Source organism: Phocoena phocoena, chromosome 6 (assembly GCF_963924675.1).
Source record: "Phocoena phocoena chromosome 6, mPhoPho1.1, whole genome shotgun sequence".
NCBI classification, from domain to species: Eukaryota; Metazoa; Chordata; class Mammalia; order Artiodactyla; family Phocoenidae; genus Phocoena; species Phocoena phocoena.
The window spans coordinates 10,758,936-10,783,709 of record NC_089224.1 but is presented as its reverse complement, the minus strand read 5'-3'; the positions used below and the strand labels follow the sequence as shown (position 1 = coordinate 10,783,709).

At 47.2% G+C, this 24,774-nt stretch overlaps 1 protein-coding gene across 2 annotated transcripts in view; it reads right to left on the bottom strand.

The window, feature by feature from the left end:
• The window catches only part of ZNF395 (zinc finger protein 395), a 36,997-nt gene that overhangs the window by 11,099 nt on the left and 1,124 nt on the right, over positions 1-24,774 (bottom strand). For both annotated transcript variants that reach the window (XM_065878802.1, XM_065878803.1), the window contains exons 2-3: positions 2,233-2,479; positions 640-872 (exon numbers count right to left, since the gene is read on the bottom strand). In XM_065878802.1, coding sequence (XP_065734874.1) covers positions 640-872; positions 2,233-2,479 — 480 coding nt within the window. The remainder of the gene's footprint in view (positions 1-639; positions 873-2,232; positions 2,480-24,774) is intronic.

The following is a 24,774-nucleotide window of genomic DNA, read 5'->3' as shown; positions in this document are numbered from 1 at the left end:
TCTAGCCAGGGCTCTGCCATCTCTAGACTGAGCCTTCCGCCTGTTCCAGCCTGGCTCACAAGCTAAGAGTGGCTTAACAATTTTTAAATGGTTTTAAAAATCAAAAGAAGAATATTCCTTCTTGACATGACACATGGAGATGACGTGAAATTGAAATCTGAGTGTCCGTAAGTAAGGTTTTACTGGGGCACGACATGCCCGCCTGTTTACATACTATCTGTGGCTGATTTCACGTGACCACAGCCAAGCAGAGCAGCTGTGACAGAGACCATTTGGCCCACAAAGCCTACGTTATTTACTCTCTGGCCCATTCTGAACACGTTTGCTGACTCCTGATCTAAGCCATTTTTTTCTCTCTCATCATGAAAAACTAAGACCTAATTTTAGTTTGAGCATGAAAGGAGAAAAAAATAGCCCTTAGCCAGACAAAGCTATATCACCCATAATAGAGTTACAGGGAAGAAAAGACGCCCTTCTGGGTCTTTTCAAAAGGATGCCCTCTCACTGTATCCCATTTGTCCGATATCTTGACTACTAGACACCTGGTTGTTCCACATTCCTTCCCCAACACAAGACATCCCAAAACCCCATACCTCACCACCCATGTGTCTTTCAGAGCCCAGGTTCTGTCACACAAACCTCTTTGGGACATCAATGTTCCTGGAGACAGGCCTGTAGGCTGGTGCCTGGGTTCCCTGCTCGGGAGGTGGAGCCTGGGGGATGGGGCTCTGCAGCTCGGCCGGCCACACCTCCTCCACTTTGCAGCAGATTTGTAACTTCTGGTCCAACAGCCAGACAGTCACCTTATCCTCTGCCCAGCTATGCCGCTCCACCAGTCCTGTACACTCTTGACCTCCATACCACACACAAACCTGGGGAGAGAAGAGCAGCAGCCAGTGGTCAGCACTTGGGAATTCTCACTCCATGTGTCCCCAGTTCTGGGAGCCGGGAGCCGTATGCCACAAACTGCATTCTCCGACTCATCTTTAATTCAAGCAGATGCTCCCAGGTACCCGCTTCCCACCTGAACACCCAGACTAGCCACAGTGGATTGGTTCTTCCCAAAACAAATCCTTATAAATTCTCTAGATGGAGAGAGCAAAGGTGTCAGTTTCTGGGATTTTTTTTTTTTTAACTTGGAGTCTATACGCAATTAAAGTTAAGTTGTTATCATCTTAAAAGAGACTGTTATAACTATAGGATGTTTTCTGTGAGCCTCATGGTAACCACAAAGAAAAAACCTCTAGGAGATACACAAAAGATAAAGAAATCAACGCACAGGACTCCAAAAAAAAAAAAAAATTAACAAATCACACACAAGAAAAGACAGCAAGAGAAGAAGAAAGAAACAAAGGAATTACAAACCAGTCAGAAAACAGTTAACAAGATAGCAATACCAAGTCCTTACCTATCACTAATTACTTTAAATGTAAACGGATTAAATTCTCAAATCAAACGAATTTGGAATCTGTGTCCCTCCCTCCTGATTTCTTGCCCTGACTAGCCTCTGAAGTCCCATATATCTGCTGGTCCCCAACTATCGCCTTGAATTGCTCACGCCCTGCATTTTTCCCTTCAGAGAATCCTGAGTCTACCTGGGAGCACGATGGTAGTGGTGAAGAAGTAGGCTGACTACGTTCAAGGGTGCCTAGCAGTTGCCAGGTGGCCTCACCTCATGGGAAGAGATGTCCGGACGACACAAGACTTGAAACAGAGGCAGAAAGCAGAGCCATAGAGGCTCTTGAGAAGGCAATGAAGGAGAAGCCCATGCATCTGGATCTAGTGACAACATCAGGCACAGGTGATGCCTGAGCCCTGCCACAGGGGAGGAAACACTGGAAAAGGGACTCCAAATGGCATTCCAACTAAACAAACACCTTCATCTCTTGCAAACATCTAAAGGTAATTCAAAGATGCAATCTTATCTGTCTCCTGTAAGTCTGAGATTCTTTCCCTTGTTTTTGTAAAGTTGCAAACTGAGACAGATTAAGAGAAACAGCTCTGGCCGTGCTTTGAACTGAGGTTCTGAACAGGCCTGAGCCCAGAACTGTCGTGGAGAAGCCCTGGGGCTGCTCATTCCCTTGGGAAGCCTGCTGCCCAAGGGCTCATATGGCTGCAGGGAAAAGGTCTGTGCTAAAGCCCGTGCCCAGAGAGTTTCACTCAGGGCACCACTGGGCCGCCAGACGCAAGCCTGGAGAGATCAGACATTTGTCCACACGGGGATCAACCTACCTTCTGCCCGAGCTGAAAGGCCACCTGCTGGAGGCCTGAGGTGCCTGGAGCCTTGAGGAGTTCCTTGGGCTGCTCCTGGCAGGACGTGTCCTTAGAGGCAAGGAAGGGCTGGGGAGCCGCCCCCTCAAGCAGCTCTGCCTGAGGCTCCAAGGGTGGGGCAGCCCCGGGTGGTCCCAACACCCGGGCGCCCAGGAGGGACCTCTTGCCAAGGCGCCGGGACAGAACGCTGGCCATGCTGCTGCCTTTCCTGGGAGGCAAAGGGGACACAGAGTCCTTTATCCCATATCTGGAGGCATCAGGAGGCCCTACACGCAGCCGGAACCCGTGAGTGTCCGTTAAAAAGGATGAAACATTTAAAAGTAACTTTTACAACTTTTTTCTTTTTACATAAGTAACACCTGTTACTAGTAGGACATTTAGAATATACTGATAAGCACAAAGAAAAACAAATCCTTCAAGAAGCCGCCTCCCACAGATACCCACGTTCCTAAAGCATTCCAAGCTTTCTTCTACACACAGGTTTATACATTTCTATTTCTACAAAAATGGGATCATGGTTTGGTAAACTGAATTTACACTTATCCTGTGTGGGTTATACTGTATCATTACATGTTATCCTACAATCATACTTTTATAAGTCACACAGTGTTTTCTTAGGCGGATGCATCACTGCAAATTTAACAGATTCCTTATTCTTCTTCCTGAGGGCTGTACCCAGGGCTGTGTTGCCGAAACTGCTCTGCCCACAGGGAGCATCTCAGCACACACACCAACGTCCGCTTCCCGGGTCAGGATGCTATTACAACAGCACTAAGTCAGAGCGGGAGGGGGTCTGTCAGACACTGATTCTCAAGCTCAGCTGGCTTCAAAGTTGCCAACAGCCACAGAAGGGAGCCGTGCTAACCATTCCTTGTTTTCCACTCGAGGGAACTAATGTGGGGGAGCTTAAGCGACTTATTCCTGGCGGTACAGGTAGTTGGTGTCAGAGCCTGAACGAGATCTGGTCTCCTGACTCCAAACCCAGGTCTTCTCAGCGCCTCCCAACTGCCTGCACCCTGCCCTCGACAGGCTCCGGGCTCAGGCCACTCGAGCATTCAGGGCTGACGGAAACGCAGGGCCACAGCCCTGACATGGACCAAGGAGAACCATTCCAGGCCTCTGCACGGTCACCCCACGATGGACAGGAGCTGCTCTGGAAACCGCACCCATCATTTCTGCGTGCTCAGAGGCATCAGCTCACCCCCACGCATAATATTCCAGAAAGCAGGGCACTGGGGAGCGCTGTCCTCTGCATTTTATAGGGAAGAAGAGCTAGGAAGGAGACAACACCAGAAAGCTTGGTGTGATGCTCCTTTAGTCAAAATCCTCCTGCCTGAGAGGCGGGGCTCTAACGAGCCGGCACTCTCTGAGCCCCAGGGCAGGCGTGGGGGTGGGGGGACACCCCTTGACCTTCAGGTGCCTATACCATTCCAGAAAAGAGGAAGTCAATCTTATGGGACCCCAGAGATTCAAAACAGTCAACGAGCTTGCTCTTGGGAAATCCCACCCCTGATCCACAGCCTCCCCGCTAAGCAGGATGCGGGGAAAACACAGCAGATCTCCCTCAGGCTGCACTGTGGACCCCACTCAGAGCCTGTTTCCTCATCTGTAAGTCACAATGCTAATACTCCCCTCATCAACCTTCAAGGAGCAATGAGAACGTTCCAGTAGAAGCCCTCTGGACACAGGCTTCTAAATAATTCTGTATTAGACTAACCTTTCATGTTCTTAAAGATGATGAATAATCCCTTCCCCCCCTCCCCCGTTAGGTAATAAGATATAACCCCCAGGTTAACTGGACAGCTCACCTCTTAACACCTCATTTATGTGTAGACATTGTATTCATACCTAACGCTGAAGAGCATTTCCTATGTGCTAGACTCTAAGTGCGGTACTGGCATTCTCTCATTCCACAGGTACCATTAGTGTCCATCCTTATTCTGTTCTCAAAAAAAACAAAGACCCAGAGAGATTAAAAGACTTGACCAAGGTCAGGGTAAAAGGCCAAATCCGGGCCCCTCAGGACCTACTGACTTCAAAGTCTGTGTCTTTTTAGGACGACACCATGCTCCCCCTCCTCTTTCCAAACACCCTCTGCCTGGGGCCCATGACCTATGGCCTCTACTTCCCTATTCTCACCTCCTTGGACTCCACTGACTTCCATCTCTGCTGTGCATGTCACGACCTGGGTCACAAGGTACTGCCCAGCACCAGAGGGTCAATCTCTGTGCTCACAACCCCAGGCATACCCTCCTCCCTGGTTCCCTCCCCCGGTCCTCAGGCTACCGGTTGCCCTTGTCAGCAGCTTCATTCCCACCAACTCCTCTCCAAGAACTGACTTCCACTGGTCACCCAACAACAGGTCAGAACTCTGCAGTCCCTTCACCCCCAGAAACCAGAATCCCTCGAATCCGCACAGGGCTCGAGGGGTGGATCGCTACCAGGGGGCACAGCTGCTCCCAGGCCTGCTGGGTCTGCTGGCGGAAGGGGAAGAATCAGACCTGGCACCCTGCAAACTCACGCTGCCCCTTCTCCAGAGCGCTCGGAGCTCCTCAGCCACCCTGCGGCTCATTCCCTCTCGGCACCCTAGCACACTCCGAATCTCTGCTGCCCCATGCGCTCTGTTCCCTCGTAACTCACTTCTCCAGTCAGTATTTAGTCGAGGAACTGATTTGTACAGAGCATAACCCCGGTACTGTGGCAGGTGTGAAATACTAGGATTTTCATGGACTCAATACCAACACTGTTTGCCTACCTGGAATTCCCATCAGGCTAACTCCACCCCTGTCCATTAAGCTTGGCATTTCCAGAGACTGTTCCAGCGGCCTTTCTCCTCCCTCCCACCCCTCTGCCCCTGGCCGCACCCACGCCAGGAGAAAACTGCACCACAGCTACGGGTTCAAACTTTCTTTGAATAGTTCCATAAACCTTCTTTACTTTTCACCCTTGTCCAGAAGTACCTCGGGGCTTCGTTTGGGTCCCATGCCATCTTCTCGTCTCCCGATTCCTGGCCTCCTTCCCAACCATCCCAGCAAAGTATGCTCAGCAAACATCTCCACAATAACAAAACGTGAAGGGTAAAAATAAGTTTAAAAGGTAAGAATAAAGTCGCAAATACAGAGGAAAAGGGTTTGGTACATTTTTATCAGTGTTTTACTCAGAGCTTCAAGGGCTAGAATCAGAGAGTATGGCATCTCCACCATGAATTCCCTAGAAAGCAAAGAGATAAGAAAAAGGTCAAAATCGCAGCATCCTACAGAGTTCCTCTCTAGGTGTCTGGTGACTTTATATTTAGTAACACTCTATTGGAAAGCTTTACTATGTATGTCATCAAAAGGAATAAAAACGTAAGGAGTAAATTCTTTACCACTACCAAAAAAAATGTCCAAGCTGATTTGGTGCTAATTTGGTTTTAAAAACTCAGTCACCTACCACCATCCTCGAAGCCTCAAGCCAGAAACAAGAATCTCAAACCCTCAGTTTAATGTCGCTGAGCTAGAAGTGAAGCCACAGTGCCACTTAGAGACATCAGATGGCAGCATCCATCCAGAGAAAGAAACAATCCTGATCTTGACCCAAAAAAAAAAAAAAAAAAGAAAGAAAGAAAAAAACACAGTGGCCACCCCCACTTTCCACAGCAGGAAGTTTGAGGTTTCTACCACTGAAATGAAGAAAGGGTAGTATTTCCAAAATTCCTGGGCTTCCAGACGGAGCCTGAAATATTTGGCTAACAGACTCTGACGATGTTTTTGTTAAGTCTGTTTTTTTTTTAAATGTAAAGAACGCTTTTTATTTGCTTTGTGAAGCTGCACCTTCCAAAGCCTGCTGGATTTGCACAGTTGGTGAACCTGCCCACTTCCGGTTTCTTCCCACATGCATTCTCTGGCCTTTCACCTTTAACTGGCCTGAATTCCACCCTGAAATACCTTTTATTATCTGTTTTATTTATAGTGCGCCCAAATCTTAATTTTTAAAAGCAGAAGAGAAAGAAGGAAGGGAAACTGCCTTTATTAAATGCCTAATAGCACCAGCTTTCGCAAATTGTATCTAATTTAATCCTCAGAGCGACTTAAGATAAACATACGGTCTTTCATGTCTGATGAGGAAACTGAGCCACTGAGAGGTTAGGTTGCCAAGGCTACACAACCAGGAAAGGCAGCCACTAGGGACTGAACTCATGTCTATCTGGTGTCAAAGGGCCTGATCCTACCATTATTCCAATAGGTGTGAGATCTCTCAAAATAAAACACTCAAGTTGCTTTTCAGCTACATTGTATTTTTTTCCCCTATGTCAGTGAACCTCTACAGGAAATAAAAAAAAAGAAGCAAAAGCAAAACAAAAAAACAGCTCCCAATCCTGCAAGTCTCCTTGTGCGCTTTTTCTTTCCTTGAAAACCCATTCTCCACTTGCATCTTAGCCTCCCACCTACAAAATAAAGGCCAATGCTTTCCTCCAACCTTGTTCAACAGTCCAGGTCACTGTTAATCATTTAGCAGTTTGGGAAGACCTTTATACACAATATTGCCCTCTGAGAGGGTGCAGAGAGATAATGTAATCAATCCCAAAAGTTAAGGGAAATCTTAGCCAAATTTACACTGAGGATTGATAGCATGGGAGTGAAAAAACATGAATCTAGATTAAATGTAGGCTGGGCAGGATGGCCAGGTGCGTTGATCAGCATTACATTAGGAACAAGGCTCAACAGATAACACCATCCCTCAAGTCCTTCGGGGATTTGGAAGTGAATTCAAGCACCTACAGAGGTCTGCCATGCAGGCAGGAAGAGGATCCAGGTTAATGTAGACTCTGGAGGGACTTTCCAGGACGGCCTGTTACTTTATACCTTAGCTTGAGGGTCCCAACCCCCTCCCAGCATGTTTCTACCAATGTAACCACCGCTTCCTTCAAATCTTTCTTCCCTGATCTCTACTTTCAACTCATCCCCCTATTGGTTTCTTTCTTGGGAGCTACTGATGGTCCATAATAACCAGCCAGCCCCTAACTTGCCATATGGTTCAGGTTCGGCAAAGAGAAATCAAGAAACATCTTTTTCAGGGTAACAATAACAGTGTTTCAACACACAGTCAAATCCAGCTTTACAACGTTACATTCTCGACTTATGGAAGTCCTTGACCGAAACATAAACTCATGCTAAAAAAGACTTCCTGGCTGATGTATAGTTTTAAGATATCCTGAGTCCTCTTTGCTTCTCACCCCACCACTGTCACCCACAGGGAGGGGTTGGCTACCCGAGAAGATGTATTTTGGTCCATGTAAAAGAGGTTAGACCTTCTCCAGGCTCAGCAAACATCTTCTGATGCGCTAATAGCCCTTAATGAGGACATCTGCCATCAGTTAAATAACTGGGACCGACAGCATAGGAAAACAAACCCTCTCTGTGGTTCTAAGTTGCAAATTGCCATTTGACATGTCACTGTTGCCGGAGAATCCCAGGTCTCAGCACGTCCATGTGTGTGCGCGCGCGCGCATGCACTCACGCTCGACGGGTGCTCTCTCCTACCTCCCGTGGCATCGGGCCATGACGTCACCGAGTAGCACTTCCAGGACACAGGTCATAAAGTCAAACTGATTCATTACACAACTAATGGGGGTTTTGGTGGTGGGTGAAGTTTGGGGTAAGACTCCCCTTTGCCGAAACATGGGAGCTTTGCTGCCTCTCTAATGAACCATTTAGGGACCAAGGTGCCGGGCATTACTCCTCTTCCAAGAGTTTCAGGTTCTCCACTAACCTTAAGCTTTCTACTCTATGATCTCCCCTGGTAACCACCGCACAGAACATCGATTTGAGTTTTGGGTTCTTTGGCTAATATTTTGCATATCATTCTTAATCTTTTATCAGAAAGTGGCTAATGTTTTCTTTTTAATTTAATTAATTAACTTATTTACTTATGTCTGCGTTGGGTCTTCGTTGCTGTGTGCGGGCTTCCTCTAGTTGCGGCATGTGGACTTCTCATTGCAGTGGCTTCTCTTATTGCAGAGCACGGGCTCTAGGCGCACGGGCTTCAGCAGTTGTGGCGCACAGGCTTAGTGGTTCCACGGCATGTGGGATCTTCCCTGACCAGGGCTCGAATCCGTGTCCCCTGCACTGGCAGGCGGATTCTTAACCACTGCGCTACCAGGGAAGTCCCTAATATTTTCTTTTAAATCTGTAAAGTTTTAACTTCATTTCTTTTTCAGTGTGACATTCTAAGCTCAGGCAAAGGTCAAAATGTTACAGCACACCACATCTTTTATTTTATAACAGAACTCAGTGGAGAATAGGACAATTCATTTGTCCAAAACAATTCTTTTTTAGCAATTCTTGGCCAGGGACGATCTCTGTTGAGAGATGCCATGTCTGTCCACAGCATATTGATGACTATATGCAAATGCGTCTGTGGTCCTTGTTATCTGAACCTTGGCAGAAAGAGGTAAGCTGTCATACTCCACCATCATCACCCAAATGCTGCCTGATAGTTTCTTAAGCCTTATTTTCTTCTGGGGTGTCTTCTCCAGAAAAAGTAAAAAAAAAAAAAAAAATTCACTTCACTGAGCATATATTGACCGTTTCTTCCCAGAGGATTTTCTTCCCAGCCTGGCTTTGGACAGAAAGACCTCCAAGGGTAGCCAAGGGCCTGCACTAAAACATCTAGGTCTCTCAAGTTATACATCAGGTCCTGTTACACCATTTTTTAAATGTGTGGTATGCCTTTTAGGTTTTCATGATATGAGCTTAAGATCACAGCACTGAGCACATTAGTAATTGATTCAATACCAAGATTTCTAAATCAGCTGTTCAGAGAATGACCATTTGGATTCTCAGGTCATTCTAACTGTTGTCTACTTCTGAAGGTTTTTTTTTTTTTTTAATATCTATTTACTTATTTATTTATTTGGCTGTGCCGGGTCTTAGTTGCAACATGCAGGATCTTCGTTGCCACGTGCAGGATCTTTAGTTGTGGCACGTCTGAAGGTTTTTAAAAACTGGATTACAGGGCTTCCCTGGTGGCGCAGTGGTTGAGAGTCCACCTGCCAATGCAGGGGACACGGGTTCGTGCCCCGGTCCAGGAGGATCCTACATGCCGCTGAGCGGCTGGGTCCGTGAGCCATGGCCGCCGAGTCTGCGCGTCCGGAGCCTGTGCTCCACAACGGGAGAGGCCACAACAGTGAGAGGCCCACGTACCGCAAAAAAAAAAAAACCAAAAAACTGGATTACACTGCCTCGATGTATAATAGTTTAGACTACCATCATCTGAGTAATAGATGTAACAGAAAAATGGAAGGAGAAAATAAGGGCCCCAAAGAGCCGTGCTATTTTCATATCCCAGCAGATGGGCCACAGAAATAGGTCACCTGATCTGGTTACACTGAATTTTCTCCAGCAAATAACAAATGACCCTGATCAACAAATACTTTTGTCGGTCTGACTGCACAACAGCCAATCAATCAAGTAAAAGAGACCATTCTGTTTGCACTGCCGGCAGGGAAGGAAAGCATTTTCACAGTTCAGCCCAGAACTACACTTCCCCTTCCTTCACACCTAGCTCCCCATTTGCTTTCAAAACCACCAGTGCCCTTTATTCATTGCTTTGCTGTGCATACACTGCTCCGTATGAAACAAGACAATTCTTAGCACAGTACTGGGCACACAGGGCTCAGTGATCTGTAACTACTTCTATTAGTTCCGACGGACTGCATCTCCCTTAGACGGCAAGCCCTTGCTTATCCCATCAAATTTATGATTTTGAAGAGATGCTATTCCCACAGGTGAGGAGAGCCCCAGATTTAAAAAATAATGTGTTGTAAGAAATAAGACCTGCTGCTCACCTAATAATGAAGAACAGTCATAGCGTCTCAGTGGCGCTTCAGTGTTTCAGACTCGCTTCTAAGATAGCAGTGTTTTCTTGAAAACAGGTAGAGAATGCTTTATAAGGAAGCAGGGATAAGTAAAAGCATGCCCACAAACGTGCCACGTGAGAGGGAGAGATGATCCAGCACTGTTTTCGTACATGCACGGGGCACGTGTGCATGTGTATACATGTGGGTGCCTGCACTGTGGTTAAACCTGATTTGGCTGTACCAAAACTATGTGAGACGCAGGAGGCACGGAGATGCATGACTGCTGACTCAGCATCCTACCCAGAGCCAGCAGGAAGGAGGGAGCCAGCCAGGAGCTGAGTATCTCCGCAAGAACAAGCCTCCGAGAACTGACAGTTCCCTGCAGCAGTTTGCAGGGTAAGCTTCCAACCTGAACGTTAACCGCCAACGAATGCCTGAATGGCATTTGGGTTTACAGTCACTTTGATACACACATTCGAGGCTTCCTTTTTTTTTCTGACCTCCTGGCAACTCACGGAAACAGGGAGGGACAATTTCATCCCAATTTTACAGCTCAGAAAACTGAGGGTCCTCCAGAAGGCCACTGATTTGCCCGAGCTAGCCAGCTGGGGTGTCTGCAGCTTTCCCGGCCCCTCCCTGGACTCATTCTCTCTTCCCCTCAAGGGGAGACCCAGCAGCAGGACAGGGGCTCGGGCTGGAAGGGCTCCAGAGTTCCCAGCCCCAATGCCTTCACATGGCCTTGTCTCATCCTCACAATGAACGCTGTGAGGGAGAAAGCGTGAGTTTCATTGGGAAGAAGGGATCTATTAGAGGCACTTACAATAATGAAAAGAGAAAGCTGGCAATAAAAGAACCACCCCCCAAAATATAAAACACAGAGGGGAGAATTTAAAACGCCTAACAGTCCAGGGCCCATTAGGGTAAGGCCCTGAGTGGTGGACACGCCAGAAAAGCTCTGTGATCATGATGCCTGAGGCGCCCACCCCGAGATACAAGAAAAGGGCCCCTGATGTTCTCCCCACTTTGAAGGCAGAGAAATGCAGGCGCTCTCTGTTTTTTCACTGAAGTGGTTAAAGCAGAAAAACTTTTCGGAACTCAACAGTCATTTGAATGAATAATCACATTCCCTGACTATGCTAAATAAACAGACGGTGGGGGGGGGGGGTGGCAGTTGTAGGGAAGGTGAGAGCCACCTGGTGACTTTCCCGGCTGGAATCAATAGGTAATAAAAAGGCAGCAGCCCTCTACAGGGGTGGATAATCAGAGCACACAGGGCTGCAGGTGCCCAAGAAAGGAACCACCTGGTCCGGGGGCCGGGCCAGGAGTGGGAGATGCAAAATTATAGATGAGAAACCATGCACACACAGACAGGATGGGCCAACTCGAGACACCAAGCCAGAAGAGAGAAACAGGTACGGGAAGGGATCAAGGTGCCCAAAATACCCCTCCAGAATCCAAGTCTCATCTGGGAGCCACCGGTGCCAAACCAGCCAGTGGGAAATAAAAGTGTAATCTTGGCAGTTATAAGTCACAAGATAAGAAACACGTGCTGTCGGGATGACAGAACATTCTAGTGGCTGATAACATTTAAAAACCTGAAATAAGAGCTGGGTGCCAGAATTCGTTCCAAGACCAGGATGGCTGACCAGCCAAGGGAATAGATGTGTCTAGCCAGAAGGGCGATAACAGGCTTCCACAGATCAACTTTTAATCCAACTTTTCCCTCCCTTCTGACTTCCCGGCTGACTGTACAGGCTTTCTGTTTCAGGATGGCAGTGGCTCCTCAGGCTGTCACTCTATCACCTTCTCCCGGGAGACTGCTCTGATCTCCTGGGATTGGAGCATCTCCCCCAGTACCAGCGGGAATGCTTCCCATCCCCCAGGAATGCTGTGGCTGAGGGGAAAAAAAAGTCTGGATACACCTGAGCAACTAAAACTGGCTCCTCAAAATGGAAACAGAATGTGCAAGAGAAGCTAACCCCGGGCACACTGCCGAGGACGCCTCTCCAGGAAAAGGGCTCGTGGCAGCCCATCACCTTGACCTGTGTGACTTTCGGCAACAAGCCACCACCTCGGGGCCTCAGTTTCCTGCCTTGCCATGAAAAATGAGAACAGTGCCCAGCATGTGAAAGGATCTCAACAGATGTGTTGCCTCCCCTGTTCCCCGATTTCAGACCAGCACTAGACAGCTAAATGACACGGTGGGCCACTCGGAGAGCTTAGGAGCCACTGGCCCGCTGGCACCTGGAAACTGAGGCTGCAAAAGGATATTCAACCCGAACCAGTAACACAACTGACTCTAAAGGGAATCAAGAAGTTGACCACGGGTGAGCCGCTGATTAACTGAAATCTCAACAGAACTGATTTCGGCAAGACAGGGGAACCGAGAAATCCAGCATATTCCATTTAGAGGCCAGCTGGCCACGGTGAACCAACCGCAGGGCTCCCTGCTTCGAGAGCTCAACACCCAGCCGGCCGGCTCTGCCCTGTGGCTCAAAGCAGAGCCCACGTGACCCGGCCGCTCACCTTGCTCTCAGCACACAGGTCCCAACCCTGCCCTCCTCTTCCAGCCGAAATCTCCATCTTGGTGCCCTGCCCAGGGTGGCTCCAGGCCCACTGGCAGGCCTCCCCGAGGCGGAGCATGACCAGCCTCTGCGAGAACTCCCCAAATCTGACGCTCAGTCCCGGGTTCCAGCTGTCCCAGATCTGGATCCACACTCACCCGTGCAGACCTACACAGCACACAGGGCAGCACCGACTCACCAGAAACCCAGGGCAAGGGGAGCCGCAGAACCAAAACACCAGCGTTCTAAATGATCTGCCGGTACTCGACACATGTGCAGGCTCTTGCCGATGAACTGAACAGAAGAATGACGGAGCCTCAGCTTCAGACCCTGACTTTAGAGAACTTTAGGCCTCGCTGAGCTTCTCCTGCATCAAACACCCAGCACTTGTTTATTAAGGCACTTAATACGCTCCAGAGTGACATTCATAGATCTGTGCTGTATAATTAGTGTGAGGCCACACTTTGTATTCTAAGGACGGACGGAGAAGAATCAGACGCGTTGGAGATCTCCAGCTAGGGAATGAACTGGGTTTAGAATTTACCATCCAGAGTCCACCACGGCTGCTCATCCATCCAGTGATTCTTTTCCAACACGCAGGCCAAAGTCCTCAGGGGGCCAGACAGAATTGACTATGGGGCTAAGCGGAGCCCTTCCCAACACCCACCCTTCCAGCCAAACCGTGTTGAAGCATGGGGCCACACACTCGCACACCCTAAAGCCTGCCCCATTCTTAGAAAACAATTGCTTCGTGTCTGAGCCCACCTCATGTATGCCCGGCCTGCGTTAAATCTAAGCTTGGAATTGACCTTGCAATGGGTTTTCATTAAGATTTAAAATTAATGTACCCTGTTCCCTAGCAAGTCCCCTTTATCAGGATCTACCCTAGAGAAACACTGACGTGTGTGGCAAAGAGGCACGTACGGCCATGTTTATTGTAACAGCGTTTGTAACAGCAGAGGATTTGGAAATAACTTAAATGGCCGTCAATTAGGCCAAATCAACCAACAGTTTAGCCTTCTGATTCTAAGGAAGGCTATGCAGGAGTTAAACAAAATCAATAAGACCTATACATATTGACAGGAAGCGATCCCTGAGATGTAGTGGGGTGGAAGGGGCCAGCACACTACTTACTACTCCCGGTGCACTTAGCTTCTTTTAAGTTCTTTAGGTATAAATGCAAGTATGTTAAGCATTTGGAGAATACCAACAAACTCGTAACAGTGGTTAACCTCTGGGGAAGGGCTGGGATTAGGAGTGGTTATCAAGGAAGATTTTGTTTGCTCTGGAAGGTTTGCATTTTTTTGTTTTCCCCTACAGAGAATGTGTTCAAGTAGTACTTGTGTAATGAAAATTTCATTTCACCATGTGATTTTTTTTAAAAAAGAAAGAAACTGACCCTGCTCCGTACATTTCAGTCACGTGTTTGGGGGCAATTTCTACTCCAATCTCACACACGCTTCCTGGGAAGCTGAGCGCTCAGCAGTGCAAAGCAGTGGGCTCTGCAACACAGATCTTGTTTCAATATTAGAAACCCAACTCTGTGACTCTGTGGACCGTTCAACTTATACACTAGCTCAAGGAAGAGGCAAGAAAAAAGAGAAAGGCCTGTCAGGGGACTTCTGGGTAATTCAAAGGGATGTCCTAGGAGCGATTTCAGTTCTAGTTGAGCATTCCAGCTCTCCAACACCACGCACGCACGCACATGCACACGCACGCGGACTTGCCAATAATGGCAGCCCTCGCCCAACCACACGTAATCCACACCAGGCCTAGCCGGCTGTGCCTCAGACTCTTCCATCCGGGAATCAGGATTTCTAACATACATTCAGATCCTGTGGGCTAATGCGAAGGAAGACTCTGACCACCACATTAGAAAAGCTCCAAAATATCATTTACTCCCCCAGGGCCACCTAACCACACAGAATGCTGACTTTTCAACACAGACACTCCTCCAGGACTCCACCTCGTCAAGACACCACGTGAAAAGTCCTTAGAAACACAAAATTCTAATATTAAGGACCTAGGGTAGGCAAAACTAACCTAGGGTGATAGACATCAGAGCTGTGGTCCTTCCAATCGGGGGCGGGGGGGGGGGGGGAAGATTCACTGGAAAAGGTCCCATGGAACACTTCGGAGGTGACGGAAATGTTCTGTCTCAAAATGCATTTGTCAGAACTGTTCAAACAGCACATTGCAGACCTGAGCATTCCACTGTATGCAAATTACACCTCAATTTAAAAAAAAAAAAAAACAAACTACCCCAGTACAGTTTCTCAGCTAGCTGCAGCAGGACTTCGAGCTGTCGTATCAGACATCTGAAATCTCTGTTGTGCTATGTAAAGAGCACAAGTACCATGGCGACAGTCACCATAAAAATAGATAACAAGATTAAAATGGATAGAGGACACAGGAATTTAAGAACGGCGCACCAGGAGCAATTCGTTTTCGGCAGAAGAAAAATAGAGGACAGGGAGTTTTTCATTCCCCCTGCACTTTGAAAAACAACCATTGAGTGTGGTTGTTTTTACTAAAAGAGTTTTATGGTTTCCCAGTACTCAAAGGACAAAAAAGGCTGAGAGCTGTTACTTCTTATCATATTTTGCCTTAAAAAAAAAAAAAGTATGATACCCTAAAAGTTTTTCCCATACCCACTGTTCTGTGGCCCAGGGAGCCGATTCACAGCAATGCGACAAAGCACAGATGATGTGCCATATACACTGTGTGAGGTCCAAATGATACTGAGATAAAGGCGGCCTGGGCCCTTTATCGAGTGCACAAAGACTTCCAACTTTAGTTCCAATTACCAAGTTCTGCCTACATTTTTTACATACATCGAAAACTGACGCCCCCTAGGTGTGCACCCTGAAATTACTCCACATGAAGAGAGCACTTTCTTGCCCAATACTGACTTTTTTCAAATGCCAAAATGTAGGCATGAATCACTTGGCGACAGAAATCTTGTGTTCTTCTCCAAAAGATGAGATAAACCTCTGTTCTCCTTGTGGAGTTTCTCCAAGAAATGTTTGCTAAGTGACTTAGCCCTTGCAGTGTCCCCAGCAGGAAAAGAAGTAATCCAAAAATATCAGGAAGAAAATCTAAAATTTTTAAATAATCAGGGTGGATTCTAAATAAACCATATATGTAAGTAAAATTTAGGCAAAATTAAACTTCCACGTGTAAGCTACAAATAATAAAAGTGCAAAAACAAAAGAATTTTTCATTCAAACCACAAATTTACTGTCGGATAGCAACTAAACATGTGCATTCCTGGAAAATCCCACACAAAAGTTTCTTTAAATCTGTCTCTTGTTCCCTCTGTCACTAAGCCTACAGAGCAATCACAAGGTTCAGACTCGTCCCTGATGTTGGGATGGTTTTTAACGTGCTGCACCTGGTGATATAAATCTGCAGTGGAGAAAATGAAGGAGGAGATGGTCAAGGACACTCCTCGATCCTCCACAGCCAAGCAGAGGACCCAAAGTCAGTTAAAGGTCCCCATCTTGATTCATTCGTTATACTGAATACAACCAGCCAATAAACATATTAGTCTTCCATATGTCCATCTGTTTTATTTATTGTTATTTGCCATTTTCCACCCTACACCCACCTTCTTGCTTGTCCTAAAGACAAAATTCCATTTTCAGCAGCCCTGGGGCCACAGACTGAGTCCTGACCCATCTTGGAATAGTTCTCTTCCTCCTTTCTAAAATAACCCCAGAAGATCTCTTGAAAATGTTAGGACCCACTTATTAACATTTTTTTAAAGAGCTTAAAATGATGATTTGACCCCAGTACTACACACTAGAGGTATATTCCATATTCCACATTATCTTTCAGCCTTGACAAGTCACACAATAACCCAAGAATTAGAAAGGACTCTGGAAGCCAGCCTAATTCCTGTTCTCTTCGACAGCACCCCGAATCCACAGCATTCAGTCCAACCTGAATACCTTCAATGATGGGGAGCTCACTCCTCCATGGGAAGACATTTCCACTGTTGGTCAGGCCTGCCAGCTAGAAAATTCCTTTTCTGATAGAACTGAAATCTGCTCTCCCAGTCTTTAGGGTTAAAAGGAACCTTAAAGCTCATCACCTTCGTGTAATCATTCAGGGGATAAGGAATCATGTAATGCAATCATTCTACAGGAGAAGAATCTGAAGCTAGAGAGGATAAAGCAGTTGTTCCATCCATTGGTCATACTCCAACACCAGAGCAGAAATGAACAAGTCGACTCTTTCCTATACCTCATAACCACGAAAATATTTGAAAAGTGCTATTGTGTACCCACCCCATGAATGTACTCCGGTCATTCCTGACCCCACAGCATCCTAGTCTCCTTCCTGTGGGTGAAGTCTTGTTTGTTCATGTTTCTTTTAAATCATGGCTCCCCAGTGGTCTGAATGTCACATGACCAGCAGAGGTCATTAAAACTAGACCCTGTGATTGGACTGATGAATTTCTGATCCAATTATGAATGGGATTCAATTTCTAAAAAGCCTCATCCCACTCAGGGCTCACATTTAACTCATGAATAGAACAATCTCAAAACTTTTTTCCCGGGCTTCTCTGGTGGCGCAGTGGTTGAGAGTCCGCCTGCCGATGCAGGGGACACAGGTTCGTGCCGCGGTCCGGGAAGATCCCACGTGCCGCGGAGCGGCTGGGCCCGTGAGCCATGGCCGCTGAGCCTGCGCGTCCGGAGCCTGTGCTCCGCAACGGGAGAGGCCACAACAGTGAGAGGCCCGTGTACCGAAAAACAAAAACAAACAAAAAAAAAACCTTTTTCCCACATGATCTGCCCCCTCCTCAGCACCTGGAGGACCACCAGGGTTACACTGTGCTTGTCTGTTTACCTGTCAGTCTCCCTCTTTCAATCAGATCATCAACTTCAGGTCAGGGACTGAGTCTTCTTTTTTTGACTCCAGTACCTAGTCAGTGCTTGACACATGCAGGTAAATACTCAAGATTAGTCACTAAATGAATCATCTACCTTTACCCATCCTGTCCTTGAACGATAAAATGTTTTTAAAATAGCAGTGTTCAAGAGAATGAAGAGACAAACCACAGGCTGGGAGAAAATATTTGCAAAAGACACATCTGATAAAGGACTGTTATCCATAATATACAAAGAACTCTTAAAACTCAACAATAAGAAAACAAACCACTCAATTTTAAAAAGGGAGCCAAAGACCTTAACAGATACCTCACCAAAGAAGACATACAGATAACAAAAACAGCACAGAAGATGTCATCACAAATCATTAGGGAAATGCAAATTAAAATGAGATACCACTACACACTTAAGAGAATGGCCAAAATCCAGATAACTGACAACACCAAATGCAGGTGAGGATATAGAGCAACAGGAACTCTCATTCTTTGCTGGTGGGAATGCAAAATGGTGCAGGCGCTTTGGAAGACAGTTTGGTGCTTTCTTACAAAACTAAACACAGTCTTACCATATGACCCAGCAACTGCCCTCCTTGGGATTTATCCAAAGGAGTTGCAAATTTACGTCCACACAAAAACCTGCATACGGGTGTCTATAGCAGCTTCATTCATAATGACTGCCAAAACTTGGAAGCAACCAGGATGTCCTTCAGTAGGTGAATGGATAACTACACTGTGGGACATCCAGATAATGGAATATTATTCAGTGCTAAAAAGAAATGAGCTATCAAGCCACGAAAAGACATGGAAGAAGATTAGATGCCTATTACCGAGTGACAGAAGCCAATCTGCAAAGACTATATACTGTATGATTCCAACTATATAACATTCTAGAAAAAGCAAAACTGTGGAGGCAGTAAAAGGATTACTGGTTACCAAAGGTTGTGGGGAGGGAGGGATGAATAGGCAGAGCACAGAGGATTTTAGGGCCGTGAAAGTACTCTATATGATACTATAATGGTGGGTACATTTGTCCAAACTCAGAATGTACAATACAAAGAGTGAACCCTAATGTCACCTATGGACTTTGGGTGATTATGTCGTGTCAGTATAGGTTCATTAATTACAACAAATGTACCATCAGGTGAGGGATGTTGATGGTGGGGGGATGTGCATGTGAGGGGGGCAGGGGGTGTGTGGGAACTCTGCACCTTCCTCTCAGTTTTGCTGTGAACATAAAACTGGTCTAAAAAATAAAGTATATTTTAAAAGATATACTTACATATATGGTAGTGTTTTTTCCACTGTGATATACATACACACTATAAGAAATACAAATAGTAAATTTAAAATGTAAAAAAAGAAAGTCACTCAACTCATCCATTTAGAAGTAACCAATATTAGTATTTTGGTATTAGAATTTTCAGTGTATTTCCTTCCATTTCCTATGCACTTTGTTTCTTTAAGATTTGAAATCATATTGTAGATGCACCTTAACTTTTAGCAGAAACATCTGTCCATGTTATTTTAAAATTATTCCTAAACATTATTTTTAATGGCCATAATATTCCACTATTACGGAATATTAGTGGAATCACTTTCGGATTACTTCCAGCCCAGTCACACCATTGGATATTTAGGTTGTTTCCAATTTTCCATTATAGTTTAAGGAAAAAAAAAACAACCTCTAAATAATCCCTGCGCACAAAGCATCATCTACATTTTGGATGTGGTCTCCAGAAGTGGAATTATCCTACCGGAATGTATGAACATTACAATTCAAATTTTAAAAACTAAATCAGACTTTACATTTATCCCTTACTGAATTTCTTTTTTTAAATTTGGGCCCTCATTCTGGATGTCTTTGAACCTTGGTTTATCTACTAAATAAGCAATTCCTCCCACCTCTACGCCATCAACAAAGCTGACAAACATACCTTCTGTATCTTGATCCATGACACTGGAATAAATGTTGAACAGCTCAAGGCCAAGAATAGAACCCTATGGCACTCATTTGCAGACCCCTTTCCAGGCTGACTCGGTGCCACTAATTAACAGTTTTTGCATATGACTATCAAATTAAATTAATAACACCATTCAGCCCACATTCTACCACTTATTTAATATGGACCTTCATATCTTCAGAAATTGTTAAGTACTTAACTAAAGACAAAGTGTACTATAGCTGCTACACCATTTCTCTGACCCAGTAACCATCATATAAAACAGGAAATGGGGCTTCCCTGGTGGCGCAGTGGTTGAGAGTCCGCCTGCCGATGCAGGGGACACGGGTTCGTGCCCCGGTTCGGGAGGATCCCACATGCCGCGGAGCGGCTGGGCCCGTGAGTCATGGCCGCTGAGCCTGCGCGTCCGGAGCCTGTGCTCCACAATGGGAGAGGCCACAACAGTGAGAGGCCCGCGTACCGCAAAAAAAAAAAAAAAAAAAAAACAGGAAATGGGTTCAATTTGATACGATCCGGCTGACTTCTGATTATCCCCGCATCCTAAGGGCACACTTTTTCAAGCAATTAAGCAAAAAGCATTTCAGTTTCTACGTTTTTTTCCCCCCAAACCTGTATTTTAAAATAATCAGACTGCGTACCTGTATAAAGCAGGGTGGCTCTTATTCAGTCCCTGTCACCTGTGGCTCCCCCAGGGAAGGGCTCTGAATCACAGGTAGTTATGGACCCCCAGGGTAAACCAAACTGTCTCCAACCACAGAGATCTGAACTTATTCATTTCAGCTGGTCCCAAATCAGCCCAGTTTTCCAGGAGTGATTTGCATTCACACCTTGAACCAATTATCCCCTGGTCACTACGAATCCTGGCTTCTCAATCTCTGGATCCTGGAAGCCTACCCCCGGGCCCATCCTAGGAAGAAGGAAATAAGAAGTGACACAGCCCCTCTCCTTGCCGTTCCTTTATTACTGACTCACAGAACCAAAGCTCCTGAGAATCTAATGTCTTGCGGCATTTGGCAGCCATGACTCACATCTCACCAAGTTATTACCCCGACATCGTTCTCAGAGGATACGTGCCAGGAGCCACCAGCTAACCAGGTCAGCCTGAAGTGGAAAATGGCAAGGCCTGAGAGATCTTGGGGTCGCTAGAAATTGGCTTCACCATAGAGAATACAGCCCAAAGCCGTCTCTAATTAGTACCATGCCAGTCATCAGAAAAATATTTCACAGTGCCAGCCGGCAGCAACTCAGAAAGTGCTCCTCACCTGCCCACCTGCCCAAAACAAATCATTTGCACACAAGGCTCTAAGATTCCATGTCACACTCCTACCCGAATCCCTGCGGTGGCCACCCAGAGCCAGGGACGCGATCCCAAAGTCCCTATTTGGCCTTCGAGTCTCTTGAAAACTCAGGTCACAAACCCAAAGGCCTGCAGGGCTGAGCAGGGAATTGACTTCGACTGGACTGAGGCAACAGAGAGAACGGGAACTGGGACGGCTGGGGTCCCCGGGCCATCTCCCGCCCACAGCGGGCAGCCGTCACTCAGCTGCAGACCTGCCTGCTCTCTTTACCAGAGCCCCAACTCCAGAGGTTTTCTGGATTGCTCCTAATTTTTGAAGACCTTTGCGTGGTCCCAATGACAACTCATCTGAAGGTTTGAACACATTCTTCGGGCCTCCCGTTTACAACCCTTCCACTGCCCTTTGATACTAACCGACCTTTCCAGCCTGACGGCTCCCTCCTCTCCCAAGGACCTCTGTTCTTCACTCTTCCGCACACTATGTACACCCCTAACTCCAAGCTGTGGCCCGTGATACACACCCCACCTGTGTGGCACCATGAGACACCCCAAAGGGTTCTTCCCAGACTTCCTTCCCTATTCCAGAAAGTTTTTCCAAGCCAAACAAGTATGGCTCCTTCGCCTGAGCCCTACCGCTACTTATTTTTCATCTTGGCCTTTCGTCATCTCGCCTTGCTCCTTAATCACAGGTGGATCCTCTCTCTCCTATCCTTCAGTCCCTTCCTCATGCTTCCTTCCCCCTCCAGCACGACTAAGGGTAGCTCTGCCCAGGTGCAGCTTCCTAAGTACTTCCTAGATATGAAAATGCTCTATAGCTGTTTTTCCAACTGTGAGTTACGATCCATTACAGACTGGTTACATCGACTTAGTGGGAAACAATAAGCATTTTTAAATGAAAAATAATGGAATAGAAAATAAAAGTACCAGAGGAGACTGCACCAAGCAAAAGAGGTAGTACTCATGAACTCAAATTAGATTTTTACATACATGATTGAGTATACTAGGTCATGATGTAAATTTTATTTCCTAATGTAGGTCATGGTCGAAACAGTGTAGAAAACAGTGCTCTCTAACGAGTAGATTAGCTCCACCAGTGCTTCACGCAACGTCTTTTTTTTTTTTGACAGTCATATATTCTCTAAAAAGAAAAAAATATCTGACTGCTACCTCTCCCCACAGGAGTCGGCTTCCCCTGCCAGTTCACTGATCCTGCATCTCAGAGAAACAGGGAGGCTAAGTAACTGCAATTACATTCTCGCTCATTCTGCAACTTTTTGCAATCACCCTTCAAATTCACCAGCCCTCGGATGCTGCAAGTTGAGGCTTAGGGAATTTGTTCAGCAAATCACCCTAAGTCACCCTTGCAACAGGAGAGCAGAATTCAGAGCTCAGGAGAAACCCCAGCTCCCACTCTGCGGGCTGGTCGCTGGCTTCCTGGGAACTAGCAAGGGCTCTCCCTGGTTAGGAGGGACCTGGCCCTGGGAAAGGCACAATCCCTAGGCCCAAAATCTCCTTCCTCTTTTAGATCATCTTGCTGCCCCCTCATCTTGTTGCTTCCCCCATGCACATCTACAAGGGGACAACAGCACTAGACTGAAGGTCTCGGTGGAGAGCAAAATTCAACGTCATTTCAAAGCCCAGCAATGTATGTGCTTAGTGAATTCTATTCTACTTCCCTCCAACCTCCAATCCCACCCTCCTGGTTAGCGGAAGAAGTGGCCCATCCTCCTTGGAGCCTCATTTCCTCCGAGTTGCTTTACCAAATTCATGTTCAGGACCAGGTGGTATCTTCTGAATGGCAAGACAGAACAGAGCCTTCCAACTCAGACCCCCAGTCCCCCTCACAAGCATCCTCTACTGCCCCCCACCCCATGACCAAGAAGACACTCCTCAGAGTGCCTTCCCTCCCCGGCTTTGGCAGCCTTTTCCACCCTACACACCCTGGTTTCCCACCAACCTCAGAGCCACAGCTGCTAGCAGGACACCTATGTTTCGACTTCTTGGCAAACACAAGAAACTTCCCTGCAGCCTGAGTGTCAATTACTTCTCTCCAAAACACACATTTCCGATTTCTCAAGTTACCAACTACAGCAGCTCCAAGGCCCTGGCGTGTAATCAATTTCCACAAAGAATTAATTTCCATTCATCTCCTTCCTTCACCCTGCCCCTGTCAACAGATTATTTCAACAGTAATGCTTCTAAAATCCACCCTGTCTTCCATTTCCAGTTATCCCAGTCCAAGCCCTGGACACTCCACAACTGTAACAGCCTACTAACTGATTTGTCTCCTACCATTACTTTTAAAAATCTTCCCAAATACCCTTTCGTTACATCAGTCTCTGGCTCAGAAACCTTTACTATCTCCCCAGTACACACAAGGTAAAATGCAATCCCCCAGTCTGGCTTTCTAGGACGTTCACAACCTCAGCCATTGTTCCTCTCTATCTTTATCTCCTACTGTTCAGGAAACATCCCCTGGTCTGGCCAAGGCCATCTCCTTGTCTCTCAGGAAAAGTCATGTTCATTTGCACCTCATGGCCCATCTCAAAGGTCTCACACTCCAGAAATACAGTTTTGGTGATTCCTACCGTATTCCTTCTCTGAACGCCAACAGCACCTATTCTACACCTCGCAGTTTGCCATGTCATTGTGCCCTATCTTGAGGTCTTATTTCCCGTGCTCAAGTCTTTCTGTCCCCCCGCCCCCTGAGGTTATAAACCCTGGAGGGAATCATCTCATGTACCTTTTGCATCCTCCTCACTGAGATAACTGTTTGAACCTCTTCTCCTCCATAGTCCCTTTCTGACCTCTCACACCGGTTACTTCTTCCTCCCGTGCCTTTGGCCTTTGCCGGTTATCCTTCACGTGCATAACTTATTTCCTAACTTGGGACTCTAAGTCCATTCCCCAACCCTGACCTTGCCTTTGACAGTCCCCCTGTCCCCCAGCGTTTGCAATCACTTACGCAGTCTGTGCACATTAACTTGAACTTGAGCTCTCAAATCACTTCTACCTGGTCAGTAGGCTTTCTGAGGCCTTAGATTTCTTGAGTGTCTTTTATCTCCCAGAGAACCTGGCATGGTGCTGAGAACGCAGCAGCCCCCCAGAGGTACCTGTGGAGTTGAACTTAATTGCTATGTTTCCTGGTGTTTCACGTTCCCTGAGACCCAGAACCTCTGTTTACACAACATCTTAGGAGGTTGTCGAAAAGGCCTTCAATACCTGTTGATCACTCACTTCCAGGCAAAATGCACCAAATACACTTTTCTAGAAAAGGGGGTGTAAAGAACGGACTGGTGGCCTGTAGGTAACCCCTGCACCTGGCCGCCTGGCATGAGAACGCCGGCCTGCGAGAAGCGCTCCAAAGCCACCGAGCATTGGCCCAGGCTGCCTGCAATCAAGGAGGCAGCGGGACCCCTCGCCGCCTGGCAGGTGGGCTTCTTTAGGTTACTGCGTCCGTCCCAAAGTGAAGGCGCTGAGCCCTGAATTCCCAGGCAGAAAAGAAAATGCTGCCTTTGAGATTGCACATGACAAACTCCCAGTCCAGGCCCCCACCCGGGCACCGCACATGCCCACAGTGCCAGTACTGAGGAGGGTCGGGGCCGCCGGCGAGGAGAGGCAGGGTGAAGACGCGCAGAAGCAAGCGGGGGTGGACAGAAGGGCAGAAGGGGACCGGGAGGGTGGGGGCCAGTCCCCGAGGTGGAGGGTGTGTCGCGCCGCGCGTCCCGGAGCGCGGCACTCGCCCGTCCGGCCGCTCGGCGGAGCGGGCAGGAACGCGCGGGGCGCCGGGAGAACTGGGCCGGCGGCCCGGCCGGAAAGGGTCAGGGAGGGGGCAGGTCACCCTCCGGCGGAGAGGCGACTCCCGGCCAGCGCTCAAAGTTGGGGAGGGGATTCCTCGGCGAGCGCCGGCGGCGGGCGAGATAAACAAGGCGGCGCACGGGAGGGCG